Source organism: Vulpes lagopus, chromosome 22 (assembly GCF_018345385.1).
Source record: "Vulpes lagopus strain Blue_001 chromosome 22, ASM1834538v1, whole genome shotgun sequence".
Lineage (NCBI taxonomy): Eukaryota > Metazoa > Chordata > Mammalia > Carnivora > Canidae > Vulpes > Vulpes lagopus.
The window spans coordinates 21,769,966-21,785,996 of NC_054845.1; the positions used below are offsets into that span (position 1 = coordinate 21,769,966).

Consider the following 16,031-nt stretch of genomic DNA (forward strand, 5'->3'; position numbering starts at 1 on the left):
AGGAGAACAGGGCTACTTTTTTTTTTTTTTTAAATCAAATCCAAGCTGCAGGAAGACCTGAAGTTTAATCATATAGCGTGGAGAAAGTCTTTCTGCAACAAAAGGGTCAAATAGAATCGAGGAGCATACATGTTCACAGAGTCTTTGACAATGATCATGCTTTATCTATTAATAATCATCAAGACTGCAGATGGCTTAAATCTAAATGCAATGCTCTTCCAGAACTTTCATCTCTGCAGCCCATCTAAGAATGCATTAGGTATAATTACAATGTTTTGTATTTTTTGTTGTAATTTCAATGCCAATAAGTATCTCGTGTGTAAAATGTCTTTCCCACTCCTAATGCATGCATCGGCTGTATAAAGTGCGACTGCTTTAGAGAACACTCTAGCCTGGTCTAAAGAAGCAGCTCCGGATTTCGGATTTCACCGAGCTGGGCTCAGAAGCCAGTTGTTGGCGCTGTCCGTGGTGCTGAGGAATTCCCGGCTGCCGGCGAATGAGCTCCAAATCAGCAGTCTGCAAACTGCTCTCAGTGATGCAGAAACCCAGCTAAAGTTGCTCCTTTCCTTCACGTCCACAGTTAGTATTTTCTGGTGTGTAAGAGGGGATTCAAGCAACATATTGTGGATGATGCTGATGGTACTGCCAGCGGAGTGGGCTTTAAGCTACAGCATGCTATTGCTGTTTGTGATCCTCAGAGCCTAGCCAAATCACCTCTACTGCCGTACCAAACACTGTGTAAGTGAACTCATGTGTGGAGGAGGCGTAATCAGCCGGTAAATTTCATAGAAGGATCTGAGAAAATGCTAAAAATAAGTTCAACATGATTCTGCTACTGGGGTCTGGATTTCTACAGGACCAGCATTGCTTCTTGCTTTGAATTCTGAAGACAGGTCCAAAGCATATTTCTTATGTGTGTCTGCTGTGTTTCTCTCTGGAAGGGCGGGAGACTGCTTCTTGACTGTGTTTTGAAATGGGAGGTAGAAAGAATGGATTACCTTTAATTCGTGCCTGAAAATGTATTCTTTGGATAATTAAAGAGGAACTGCTTTCCTAAAACATACCTGATGTTTTAGTTCGTATTGGTCTATGACTCCCACCACCACCATTAACCTCCAGAGTGATTAGGTAAGTGTATCTTATGACATGAGTTATGTTTGTTTTCTCAAAGAAATAGATGCAGTCATTTTAAATCATATGTAGCAATATAGGGAGGGGGGAAAGTTTAGCTGGAAAGTGGTCCTCAGTTTAGCAGTGTTTGCTTACTTATTAAAAATCTTCAGATAAACATTTTATTTCATTTCTCTAATATTTCTTCTCTTAAATGGTGTTTTTAACTACACTAGAGCAGCTCTATTACGAAAAGGGATTTTTTTAATAGCCTAAGAACTTTGTTATATTAAAAAGAAAACCTTGTTTTCTCCATGCAGATTTAAAAATGTATTTCATATAATAAAAGCATGTTTAAGGTTTATATAAAGTAGACATTATACCCCTATTTTTATCTTTAAGTTTACATTTATCACAACTTGATATATTAATGCCTACCTGTAGCTTGCAAAGAGATCAATTTCTGTCTATGTCCTTTTGAAGCAGAATGATATGTGTCTTTTATATGGCTTATCTTGCATGTATTGGCAGACACTACTGGAATACTATAAGGAAGCACAATAGATTCCTTTCTTCCAAGATAAACTTTCTAAATATGTGAGAGATGTATAAATGCATGGTTTAATCAGTAAAATATATATTTATGCTTTTTTCAGAAGCTTCTGTTATGTTTGTGGCCTCTGTAGTAATTTAAGAGAAAAAAATGCTTTGTCAAAGGGAGCTTCCAGCTTCTCAAGTAGAATTATAGGTTTGCATTTTTTTTGTTCTGTCATGACTCATTATTTTTGACATATTTTAAAATAAATCTATCTCTTTTATCATTACCTACCCAAAAGGAATTCTAACATGAGAGAGCAGTTTTCTCTTAAAGGAGGGCATAAATATACTACCTTCCATTTAACTATTACTTTGCATAAGATAATTTGCATATCTTACTTAAAATGCAAATATAATAGTTGATGAAGTATCCTTATTCCATCTCTATCATGTTTTTAAATGATCACCTGTATATGCTATACTGAAAAGGGATGATTTATCATTACTCATTATATTCTGAAAATATACCAACAAATAACATTTATAAATTATCTAAAAATGTCCTATATACAGTCTTAGCAACATTGGCATAAAGCCAATAGCATTTAGGTAGATAAATGAACCATCCGACAACACTTTTTCTTACCTATTAGTGTCTAAAGTCACAGTTTCCCCAAAGCCTTTGTATGAGTTAGTCACCCTAAACATTTAAATAAGAGCCCACTACTAACACTCCACACCAAGCACTAACACTAAGTGAAGCTTTTAAGAGTCAATGTCACCAAATTAATCAGACATATTTTCTGTGAATGGCAACACCTCATCATTACTTTAAGGAATTTCAATAAATAGTTTTGTATTGGCATTTTTGTGCAAATTGACCAAATGCAAATATGTTTGGGATGTCAAAAAGAAAGGTATATCCTCAAGACTATGTGAATGGTATATATTTTATATTGAAGTAATTAATTCAAATAGCATTCCATGAATACTAGATTCAAACTGCCATTAAAAAAAATCTCAGGTGCATCTTTCCTGCCCACTAGGAGCTTACTTCCTGAGTAAAATAAAGCTGTGGACAATGATACAAATAAATTTATTTTTAGTAAATCCTTTTCAATACATGGAGTTCTCTTGCACTATTATTTAAATTTTTCTCTTATTCACTGTGGAATGGTTGTACTAGTTTTCTTAATAGCTATGTTCCAAAATCCATATTTATGGTTTCTGAAACAAGAAATACATTTGAGACCACTGCTATTCTCCAGTTATGGGAGTGAAGTAGGAAGACCTTTATACTAGCTCATCTCAATTATAATTTATATTAGACTATTGGTCCCTTCTCTTTCTTTTAGAAGTAGATGTTTTCTCACTAATCTCTTAGTTTTTATACAGATAATTATATCATATACATTCTATCACTGACTAATCCAGCTTAAGGAATAATAGAGAATGTGGATTCCAACATTCTTGAGCCATCTGTAACTACTGTAATCACCTTTTGAGGCTCAGTAAAACCACTTCTACAATTTAAACAAAGCCAAACCTTGGAAATTCAGAAGGTAAATCTGAGCTTACGATTCCTAGGCGGAATAAAGGACAAAATTTAATGCATGCATTGCCAAGAATAAACTCCCCAAACTTCATAAGAAGCATAGATAGTTGCATGAACTTAGTCTATTTGAGGTCTGAGTGTCTTCCAGACAGATCCCAAATAAACAAATTAAGAACAAGGGCTTATGTAAATCCATATTCTCTCTATATATGTCAAATTCTTCTTTTTAAATATTTATTTTCAGCCTACCCCTCTTGTATTCCCATGGAAGGAGCTGAGTATATTTAATATTAGGAGCACATCCAGAAGCCTTTGAGGAGGGGGATGGCTCTTCATATTCATGAAGCTTGCATACTTCTGTTGGTCATCCTTGGATCAGTCACCTCTGCTGCCATCAGTCATGAAGACTACCCTGCTGATGAAGGTGACCAGACCTCCAGTAATGACAATCTGATCTTTGATGACTATCGAGGGAAAGGGTGTGTGGATGACAGCGGCTTTGTATACAAGTTGGGAGAACGCTTTTTCCCAGGGCATTCCAACTGTCCATGTGTCTGTGCTCTGGATGGACCTGTTTGTGACCAGCCAGAATGCCCTAAAATTCACCCAAAGTGTACTAAAGTGGAACACAATGGATGCTGCCCTGAGTGCAAAGAAGTGAAAAACTTTTGTGAATATCATGGGAAAAATTACAAAATCTTGGAGGAATTTAAGGTATGAGTTACCCTCCATATTTATTCAATACTAATCTTTCACACTATGTATTTCATAGATTACTACATTAAAATTAGAGTTGGAAAAACTTACTTTTAAATTCCCCCTTAACTTACGGTATTGTGATTTCAGTTAGCCTGCGTACCGCTGTGGTCAACAAAGAACCAACTGGCTTGTTGATAAGTGTCTTGAAGGTTTCACGATAACCTCCTCCTTCAGAAGTATTCTGGGCATGCTTAACATCTTTTATTGCCCTCAATCATTTCCTTTGTGTTATTACAAAATATGTTTTCTGAGGGAAATAACTATGTTTATAGATCATGTGTTTATTTAAAGCTAATGTTCAAATATTGTAAGATCTTTTTACTTGTGTGTGGCTTATAAGCCTGTGTTGGGAGTCATTTAACTATGGTCTAGAATTCTATTTAGCGTGTGGAAATGCAAGTGCTAAGGAGACACACTTCTGAGTCTATATATTATATTTATATATTAAGAATATGCGGTCTATATATTAAGAATATATAGTGGTCTATATTATTAAGAATATGCATTGGGCCTACTTGTTATAGAGCACCATCCCCATTCTGTTCTCTGCTCATTAGATTTTTTTTACTTGCAGGCCCCCAAAGAGAACTGAATTTTTGTCCTAGTTTGTTGTCAAAGGTAATAAAAAGGGGGAGGGGGGCTATTATTCCAGCTTCCATAGTATTTCATAATCTTTCTTTTTTGCTTATGTCATATTTTCAAGTAATTTGGAGTTCATTTTTATCTCTGCTTTGAGTCTCTTTTCTCAAACAGCTAGTTTTAATTAGGATGTCCTACAAACCAGAACTGAACCCCGAGGGTATAAATTATTGTATCAGAATGTTCCCCTTAAATATAATGGCAGTTTGTGCCTTGGAGTGGCTGTCATACTGATGGCTTGATACAAAAAGTTTTCATTTCATCTAACCAAGTTCTGTGAAAGGTGTTCAGAATCTTATAAGCAAAAGAAGATATAGCTAGTTTTCAGTGTCACTGTTCAGAAGAATGTTCAGTTGTTAGCACTAACCCAACTCCCTTCTTTACAAAAGTCAAATGCTGGAAGAAATCAATATGTGGGGGAAAAAAAGGTTTAAACTGATCATGATCAGAGTATTCTATGTATTGACATTTCATTGCATTCAGTCCATTCCAGGTTATGGGTTCAAACCAGTTGTAATTTACCCAAGAAAACCCAATCACTTTAACTAGGACATGAAGGGAATTTTAACAGTTATCACATTCAACTTTCTTATATATAAATGTTATTCTAGGCTCTTCTCTTTCATCTGCTTACCATATTTTGTTGTACAATACTGAGAAGTAAAAAGCTTGAAAGTCTAGCAAAATTACCATTATTTACAACAAGTAATAGTTTAACAGTATAGTACATTTATTAACAGCTTTTTTTTTATTAACAGCTTTATGATCTATAAAATATTAGATACATCTTGACATAGCTATTTTTACTAAGAGTAATGAAAGTAAATGCAGGTACTCAATACAATTTGATTCTAGACATGACTCTAGAATCATGTCACTCTTCTCTAACATGCATACTTGCTGAGATTAGAGTGCAAAGAGACATTATAGAATAGCCTAACCCAAGCAAAAGAGTGCATTGAATAAAATTTCTGAGATTTATGTAATTTGGTCATCAATATTTAATAAATAAGAAACTATCTGAATTTAGTCAACTCACTACTAAAAACGCTACAGTTTTTCCTCTATTTATTACATTTTTATTTTATTACAGAGGTAATACCTATCTTACCATCTCAAACAATAAGATATAAAGAAAAAGTTAATAAATACTTCACTCTAATTATATGTCCCTGCTATAGTCAATCACCAAATGATGTGTACAACTTTCCATCTGACTCTCTATACCATGAGATTGTTAAATGTGATTTTCAAAAAAAAAGAAAAGAAAGAAAAGAAAAAATGAATGAAAGAAAAAAGGTGCCACTCTTTTGCAAGAATTTAGAATTATAAGAGCTATAGTGATTATCTAGGGTTAGCTCATAAGAATGCCAAGTCCAAGAAAGTTTGTTACTTGTCCAAAATCATCTTGTTATTTAACCCGCTTATAAATACTGCTGTTCTAACAACCTCTCAGAGAACTTGGACTCACTCAGCAGTCAGATAGATCTGGATTCAAATCCCAAATTTATCATATAGATGTAAGACTTTGAAAAGACTCCTTAAGTTTATGAGTCACAGTGGCATTAGCCGTAAAATGGCCATAATTATAGTTACTTTTCTTGGGAGGAGATATTAGAGTTAATGAGATAATTTATGAAAAAATAGCAACCTTGTGATGACTGGTACACAACAGATATTGACTAAATGCTTGTTCCCTTTCTCCTTAACTCTAATGTCCATGGACTTCCTCTAAGGTTACAGTTCCTCTATGCCTTTGCCTACATTTTATTATGGAAGCTCATCTTTAAAAGTCACTCAGTTGAAAGGATTCCGAAACTTTTTTAAAGGCTCTATTTATCTATGTGAACTATATATACCTAAGTAAATATCAGCCATAATATTATTTGATTCTCTTCCAATTTAGCTTATAAGAGACAACTAATTTCAAAAGATAAATGGAACTTTCACATAATTATCTTGGCATGTTATTAAGAAGGTTTTATATATTTTTACATATGTTGGTCCAACAAACATTTTGGGGCTATTTGGTGTACAAGACTGTAGATGCATGTACCCTGGAAAGTAAGATACCTGGAAGGCAAAATCTCCACTCATAAGGAAGGCATGAAGAATATGGAAAGGGAATGGAGAGAAAAAACAATTTCAAGTATGTGATTGTGAAGCTCAGCACAAAGGAACTGTGGTGTCAGAAGCCCATCAACATGGTGTGAGGCCTGGTTGGACAAACTTTCTTGTTCTTCAGCATGGTCAAAGTTGAGCCTGTTCTTAAGGAAGTAATTCAAATTGATCTGGATAGATTAAAATTCCAAAGAGGAAACTTCTTGAGCAGGATCAGAGATTACTATGAAATCTGTAGAGAGGAGGGAGATGGAAATAACAGAAAGCTGGGTGTTACTATTACGCTATTATAATAAGAGAGGTAAACTTGTACATATGTTTTGGACAGTAGAGAGGAGAACTTGAATATCAGGCCAAAATATTTAAATTCAGTCCAAAGAATAACAAGGGATAAAATGCAGTTTGTACACAGAGATGACCTACTTAAATGTGTCTTTAGAACAAGATTACCTTTTAGCCAAGTATAGAACTGAATAGAGGTAAAGAGAAATTAATGGCTAGGGAAGTAGGGCTGTTGCAGAAAACAGAGAATGAGATGACCAGCATGCATGAGGATAAAACAGGAGTGTCTTCAAGATAAAAACCTAATTCCCTACTAGAGACTCAATTCTACTCGTCAATTTCTCCAAGTATCCCAAACTCTCAGTGATTTCTCTTCCCTGCCTCTTTTTTCACCACTGTGCACCTGTGTTAATCCTACTAGACTATTTCAAAACTCCATTTAAATCTTTTCTCACCTGGAAAGCCCTGTACTATGCAGCATCCTGGGCTGGGTCTCACAACCTTCCTCTATGTTTCCACAGCAAGCTACTCACACCGTTATAAACAGGAACAGAAATCATATCCAGATACTATCAAGACCTGTGTATCACAACTTATTTTATTTCATAATAATACTATGATGATGATACCTTAATTAGCACCTTTTTTACGGATAGGAAAATTGAAACACCAAAGTATAAGGTAGTTTGTCCAACATCACACAGCTCTAAAGTGGAACAACTAGAACTAGGATTCACACCTACGTAGCTTGCCTGCAGAATCTAAGCTCTCTATCACCTCTACTGCCTTGACCACACTGCAATAACAGAATGTTAAACCACCTGTCTCTCCCTCTAAAAGTGAACTCTTTGAGGCTAGGGACAGTGTTTTCTCCTGTTCCCAGCCCCAGCATCATGTGAATCACATAATAGGCACTCAATACACTGTTGATGAATGATGTAATAGGTCAGATCTTAATTAAATCCACAGAATAAAAAAAAAATTATGAGTTCCTTTAAAATGCCTTAGTTTCTTTTTGCTTATGTGTTGATCTCTTCCTTTTAATTAAAGAAGCACTCAAATTTCAGATAAAGAGTACTATTTGGGTAACTAAAGGTGACACACATTGCTCATTTCCATCTTGCTTTCTCCTCCTTACTACTCCTTCCTAACCGGTCTCATCTTGGATTCCATCTCCATGCCTGTTACAGTGACCACTTAGTGGGTGTTTTAGTAGCTCTGTCTCACTCTATACAGTTGCAAAACATACGTCCCTACTTAATCTTTTCAGATCACAATATTCAAATGTAAATTGATCTACATGTGTTATCTGATGAGAAAGTGATGTTATTTTGTAAAGATTTTTTTTCATCATTTACTGATTCAAGCTTTGAAAATGTGTTTCTCTGTACTCTTTTTGAAAACTCTAAATTTTTCAGTGTTCTGGTAATATTGTATTAAGATAAAGGTCACTGTATAGTAGGTTCTCATCTTTCTTTTATGTATACCCAGGCATGACACTGGAACCTACTTTTTAAGACATAAGAAGCATAAGTAATAAATTACAATAGCATTTCCTACAAAAAAAAAAGTTGATTGGAAACATAGACTCTATCAGCTTTGGTTTGGTATTTAACTATCTATCTCATGCTGAGTTTCCCAAAGGGAGAAATAATTTCTTTTGCTCAGTATCTTTATAACTCTCACTCAGAAAGAATTAGCCTTTTTGGATTTCTTTAATACCTTGAAACTTACACTGATGTAGTTTAGGTCAGACACTGAAAGTTATACTATATGCAGCTGAAAGAGCCTTTGCATAGCCTGTCTCATTTTAAAGAGATTTTATATGGGCAACACCAAGTGTCCCTAATTCAGGATTTGGATTTGCCCACGACCTGCCTTTCTCTGTAGGCACTGGCCTTTGTGGCTTTTCTCACTATAAACCAAAGACAGTTGATCAGGTGGCTGATTTTTATTTTTAAAAGATTCAGTTTTCTGAATCATGTTCTCATGCTGCATATATTCTACGTATGTGGTCGCTTTAAGCAAAGCAAACATGTTGCCTAGTTTTTGCCCTAGAATTTATATTTCATATTTAGATCTTGAAGAAAGCAGCAAAGTGGACAGAAAAGTAATCACTTGGAGTATTTTGCCAAATCATCACACACATAACAAATGTCAGTGCCAGTTAAGGTTTAGAATCAACTTGCCTTCATTGGGTATATTCACAGGAATACAGTCTTTCCAGCTTTTTCATCAATCCGTGACCCCATCATGAATGTCCAATATGGCAATATTAAATCTGTGGAAGTGTTTGGGTAGAAAGGATTATTGAATTTAGGTCTGGGTGACTTGTTTGATGTTGGTTTGTTCTAAAATGGAGAAAGAATGAAACGCAACATGTACCAGGAGCTAATGATCAAATATATGAAAGAACAGGAAAAAATGGGAGCTATGAAGAAATCTCAATTGAGGGACAGAGTTAACACTTTGCAGAAAACACAATTCACTGCATCCCACACCCTCTGCCATTGCATCAGTTTCAGTGAAATGCACAGAAACTAAGATTTCTGTGCTAAGCGAAGGGATACAGAATCCATCTTTCCAGAGGTGTGAAGGTATTATTTATTGCAATAACAGAGAAATAGGTAGATTTTGAGAATATGAGTGGGATGTTTAAAGTGAGATTTTTTCCAAGAGAGGGTTTACAAATTCTCTACAAATGGTTAAATGGAGTCACTAGTGGAATTTGTAGGATTCCATCCAAAGAAAGTCCTAGAAAACATCAAAATTTCATACAACAAAGATAACTGAGGATCTTTGTTGAGAGGTTCAGAATTCCATAATCACTGACTTTGCAAAATACAGTTTCTGTTTTGCAGAGTATGTAGTGGTTTTTAACATTAAAATTGCCTTTGAGTGAATACAGGAATGGCTTCTCCTTTCAAGTTGCTACAAAATAACAAAAATTAAGCAATGCTAATCAGTTAGGGTTATTTGAGGGTCAGCCCCAGCGTGCAGAACTAACAGGCTCAAAGTGGATATTCTCCATGGGGAATTCCCATATTTGTAAACAACGGTGGAATTTCTACTTAATTTGTATAATCTCTGGCCAATTTCAGAGATTAGAAATCAATTTTGTTAAAACTTAAATTTATAAAGTTCCTCTCACTCCTCTCATTATTTTTAAATGGTGCTCACTCAGCATTTTTTAACTCTATAGAACTGCACTAAATGGGAGATCAGATTTTTTAAAATAATTTAGTCTTTCAAAAGCTCTGGATAATTGGGAATGATCCTCTTCTTTGAACACTTTTAATATGAGGGAGTACAATTGTAGGAATAAATGGCTTCCAAGTTAACCCCTGAATGGGGTAAAATAGTCTGCTTACAGTTTAAATTTTAAGAGAATTAATGGTCAGCTAGCTCTATGTTGGAATAGTTTTTCATGCTAACCCACTGATATTTATTGCTGTCCTTCATATTGCAAGATGCTGCTGTTAATGGTGATAACTGTGTGATAAGTATGACTGCAGAGATTTGTGACTGGGCTTCTGTGCCCCGTGCACAGGGGGTGATCGGTGTTTGATTTGCAGCCACATCTGAGATTTGCGGAGCTTGTCACTGTTAGTGATTACCCCAGACTTGAGGTCAGCCATCAGCTGTTTACAGACATTGCTGCCCACTCCTTAAGCTCCAACAGTATGAGAAAATGAAGCTGAAAAGAGAGACCTGGTAGTCTCCCTTTCAAACTTTCAAACCAATTGTACAAGACTATGGATAATTTCAAAATTAGCCTGTTTTTAACAGTGGCTTTACTCACCAAAACATATGGTGAGTCAGTGGTATGATATTAACAAGCATAATTTTTTCTGTTTTTCACATCTCATTTCATAACCAAGGTCTACATATTTCTATACCAATTGCTTAGATTATTCTAACATACATCATCTCAGTGGACATTGTTCCATGCGTGTAGTGATTTGCGAATGTGTATACGTGTTTACGTCTGTGCGTTGTGAAAGAAATTTAAGGGACCAGGGAAGTTCTTACTTGAAGAAAATCTTACTTTAGGTAAATCCTTTGTTTCTAACTCCTCCTTATTCACCCTGACCACATTTTTGCTTGGTTTTGTTTTTCTACAACTTGACTTATATGTGAAGCAGTGTGTTTTATGAGGGGCAGCACAAGAAAAACTTACTGGTTTATTTTTCTAGTTGTACTTTGCCAAGCTTTCCGGGAAAAGCTTGAAGCAAATAACTAAGAGACGGTTTGAAGTGATCAGTAGGTTGGTTTATCCAGAGCATCTTTCTCAAAAATAGCTGTTATTAATTAAAAGCTGGCTTATTTTAGAGTCTGTACTTTGGACTTTTATCATCACTGCTGATTAGCATCAGTAATTTCACTCCAACACACCATCCTTTCTGGATGCCTCCAGCCTGCTGTATAGCATACCACAATAAAGCCTTCTTTGCAAGGATTTAATGACACCATGAAAAGAGTGAATAAAGTACTAAAGTAACAAGAAAAGTCATTCATCCCCTTAAAAAGTTTTCAGATGATATTATTTTATACCTGTAGAAAGCTACCTCAAGTGGAAAAAAGTCCACTGAACACAACTTTTAATTTTCCCCCCATTATGTCATGTGACTGTAAACAAAACTCAAATACTTTTAATTGTTCTAACTATAGGATAGACACAATAATGTCATATATGTCTTATGAAAAATTAATAGCATTGAGAACTTGAAAATTATAAGATCATATATCAATTTGCAGCTTAACAATTTTACCTGCTCAAGGTTTTGCTGTGTGTTTTTTTAAATATGAGTTGTTTAGGATTTTTCAATCCTTTTGTTTTAATATTGATCTTTGACTACTACTTTTGCTTCTTGGCATGAGGCTGGATTTCTAGTATGACTTTGCACATATTCTTCTATTTATAAAGGCAAGCATTATGGTTTCTTTTCTTTTTCTTTTTTTTTTTTTTTTTTGCAGTTCAGATCCTTCCTACTTTAAAGAGTTGACCATAGAATTTTAGATCTAAAAAAAAAACTATTTTATCTAACGTCCTTACTTAACAGTTGATAAAACAAAGGCCAACTGAAACTTACTGAAAAGACTATAATGACATAGCTCATTATTTGCAAAAGCAGTATTAATCCATTGCTTTCCTGTGATCTTTTTTTCTACATTTTACTATCTTCAGGTTTAACAAGAAAATGTCACTCATTTGCATCTTCCTTTCCAATAAATATGTTGGATGCAAAGATTTATTTCAGCTAATTGTCTATAGAAATGAGATATCAGGACCTATCACCATGACAACCCAGAGTTACAAGTAGACAAGAACAATAAAATATTGGCATATCTAAAATCAGTCCCTGACATAGATACAGTACAATTTGCAAAAAGAATCTAAGTTTGCAAAGGCTCTGGTAAAAAGGGATTCTTTGTCTAAAAATGAAAAATTCTATAATTAAACCAAGTAATATAGGCCAAAATAAAATAAAATCCCATTAGATTAACAATGCCTGTTTATTTTCATGGATACTACTTTATACTAGGAAATAACAAACTAAATTAGTTGTTTTTGCCATATGTTTGGTGATTTTAGGAACTGAGGATTCATGTTCTTGATGTCACTCTGCAAGCACCTGATTCTCATGATAGGGCAAGAATGGAATGTGAAAAATGGATGAGGAATGCAGAAAACTCTAGTTCCATGGCATTAGGACAACGGAATATCCCTTAACTAGCATATGAACAGTACCATCTCAGGAAGGAATGTTTCAAAAATTCAGATTCCTTGACCTCTCCCTAATTCTGATTGAAATTATTTAAATTTATGTGTTTCTAAAATTTCCCATATTATTCTAATGATCAGCTAGATTTAGGAATCACTGTCATGATGAATGTAGCCTCTTCCAGACTCTTTTCTAGGGAACACCAGCACTCTGTTATATTCTTAGTAAGGATTTCTGATTTTCTTTCATGGTCAAGTAAATCTAAGAAATGATGTATCCTTCAATGGTTCTTAGAAATGTGAAGTGCATATTAGTATATTGACACTGCTTGAGCATTTTTAAAAGGTTTGTTTGAGAGTATGTATTATTCAACACCTATGAGCTTGACAGGGAGGTGAAAACTGGATTTTAGAGTAGCTCTACCACTTACCAGCCAAGGGACCTAGGTATGCATTACTTTACCTCTGTAGGTGTGTACACACCTCTAAAAGAGAGACAATAGTAGAAACTACTTGGCATACAATAAGGAATTCATAAAAAACTACCTGACACTTTTACTACTATTACCACTAAACTGTATTTTAATACAGGACTTCACAAATTTATGTGACCGAATAACACTTTTTTTCTCAGAACATCTATTAACATCTTCAGGTTCATAAGAGTTCAATGAAACACAGTTTAAGAAATACTTTACTAATGATTCAAGATACCCTAATTTCTTTATTTGACTCTTACGGGCAGTTAATGGCACATAGCTATATGTCTCAGCTTATCTTTTATTTTCTGGCTCTTTTTAAAGTGCCAACATTTAAATTAGTGTGATTGTTTACAGTGATTAATATGTGTTGCATAAAACAATTTAACTGAAAAATTACTTCATCACCATCATGCCAGTTACATATAACAAAAAAAAAAAAATCTAAGAGATTGACAAACCATCATCCATAAGCCAAATCTAGCTCACTACCTGCTTTTGTAAATAGAGTTTTATTGGAAGGCAGCTATGCTTATTCATCTCTGTATTGTCTACGGTGGTTTTTAGGCTGCATTGAAGAATGGAGTAGTTGTTCCAATGACCATAGGAGTCACATGGGTCAAAAATATTTACCATCTGGTCTTCTACAGAAAAAGTTTGCCAACCCCAGATCTATGACAAGATTATTCCTCCCCTATTACTTCTTTCAAGCTGTGCTGTCATCAAATCTTTCTAATCTTCATTCTTGAAGGTTAAACATTCTTTGGATACAGATAAAGGTCCAACTTCACTTGAAGGTGAATAAAGTACTAAAGTAACAAGAAAAGTCATTCATCCCCTTAAAAAGTTTTCAGGGGTATCTCTTTTCACATACGTAACTTTAAAAAAGCATTAGATTTGCCTACTTTAATTGTTGTTACATACTTGACAACAATAATATTAAGCCATATATCTCTTTGCACACTTGCCTTCAAGCAGTACAGCATTGTTCTTTGTACTGATGAATAATAATTTAATACCTTTCCACTTACTGAGAACTCTCAGATGAAACAGATAAGCAAAGATGATAAAAATTTCCATTATTTTGATCTACCTTGTGTTCTCCTTTAATAGCATGACAAGTAGGTATTTTTAATTTAATGTAATGTAATATAATAAATATATTTCCTGATATATTATGAAAATATGTATACTGTCTGCTTACTTAGGTATTCAGTTCATTATTATATCTTTTCAGGTCAACTCACACAATCCATAGTTTTATTTCATTAAATATTCTAATTATCACTGACATGTGGAGAAGTGGTAGGTTTCGTGGGTTGTACCAAAATATGTCAGACATAAATCTAACCCTCAAAATGCTCCTAGTCTATCAAAGGAAGGAATACAGGTACCACACTAATAGATAGCAAGTGGCCTGTGATGACTGTACTAGGAACTCATATGAAGAAAGGGGGGAATTCAGTCTGGAGGACTTAAGATATCTTAAGAGTAGGGATTTCAGCACACAGAAAATATTCCAGACAAAAATTGGAACATTGGCATAAGTAAGTGCAAAGCACATAAAGAGAAAAATGAGTTAACCCAAGTGGCCAGAGCATAAGATATAGAGGAAACAAAACAAGAGACACCAGAGAGAGCAGGAGACACGGGTCCAGCTCACAATGTGAATGTCTGGCCAAGGAGTTTGGGCCAAAGCCTGGGCTGAGCAGGGAGCCACCGAGGGGCTCAGATCAGAAAGTGACACAACCAGATCTATGCCTGAGGCAAACACGAAATAATAGCTGACAATTTTATAAAATATTTTGCACCGGTGTTCCCTCAAGAATTATTTAGTTCCAAGATATTTTTATTCTCATTTTATAAATGAAAAGGAAGGGCTTCTGATTAACTCTAGCGCTCTTCTCATTATACCTGACCAGCTTCCACAAGTTCACTAAGGATGTTTTACAAGACATGTAGAGATGGCTTCATTTTCATGGGTCTACATGCCCCATATTCTTTCATAACAGTTCAATTATAACTCTGAAATATTTCATATTAAGTCCTGTATCTTTCTGGTGGAAATGTATACATGCTAAGATAAGGAAAATTCTTCCCCTGCTTCACGTTTTACAGGACTCAATTTCTTTCATTTTAAAAACTCCCATTGTCATGAAGAAGTATGAATCTAAACCACAGTCCGATCCATTAAAAATTAATAACAGCTGTGTTCAAAATGCAGTGAGAATTGCCCAGGAATATTTTTGCAAATTTAGAGGGTTTTTCTAAATTTTTTTCATCAGTGAAAAACAGATTTAACAACAACAACATCAACAAACCATGGATTTTGATAATGATTTTTGCAGTCTTAGAAATACCATAGTCAACTTCCAGTAGTTACCAAATTAAGTCGTTTTTCTTTATAGTGAGAGAATAGCCACAGCTCTCTAGAACACCATTTATTTTCATTATATATTAGTTTTATTTCCCCTTCTCAAATATGACAGGGAAAAAATTAAAAGTATTCAGTCTAACTAATTTCCCCCCAACATTAAAAATAAAATCCTGCTAAAATAGCAAATCTTTGACTGCTGTTAGAAAGCTCCATTAGGGATAAAAAGGACAGTAACAGAGAATTATCCTTTTGTTAATGAGACTCTAAGACATCCACACTGAAGCTAGAACATACCTAAATCAAGATTCCAAAAAAAAAAAAAAGTTAAAAATCTGTTTGAGCCAAGAATTTGATTAAAGATTGAAGTTTCATCCTGTAAATAAGAATCTAATTAATTATCTAAAAATGTTGCCCAATGCCATCTTCATCTAACCATAATATGACTTT

General features: G+C 34.6%; 1 protein-coding gene and 1 long non-coding RNA gene across 3 annotated transcripts in view; one reads left to right on the forward strand and one right to left on the reverse strand.

The window, feature by feature from the left end:
• The window catches only part of LOC121480656, a 163,751-nt gene that overhangs the window by 51,246 nt on the left and 96,474 nt on the right, over nt 1-16,031 (reverse strand). The window lies entirely within an intron of this gene.
• VWC2L (von Willebrand factor C domain containing 2 like) overlaps nt 970-16,031 on the forward strand; it is a 150,595-nt gene continuing 135,533 nt past the window's right edge. The window contains exons 1-2 of the mRNA XM_041737394.1: nt 970-1,128; nt 3,447-3,916. Coding sequence (XP_041593328.1) covers nt 3,527-3,916 — 390 coding nt within the window. The 5' untranslated portion in view covers nt 970-1,128; nt 3,447-3,526. The remainder of the gene's footprint in view (nt 1,129-3,446; nt 3,917-16,031) is intronic.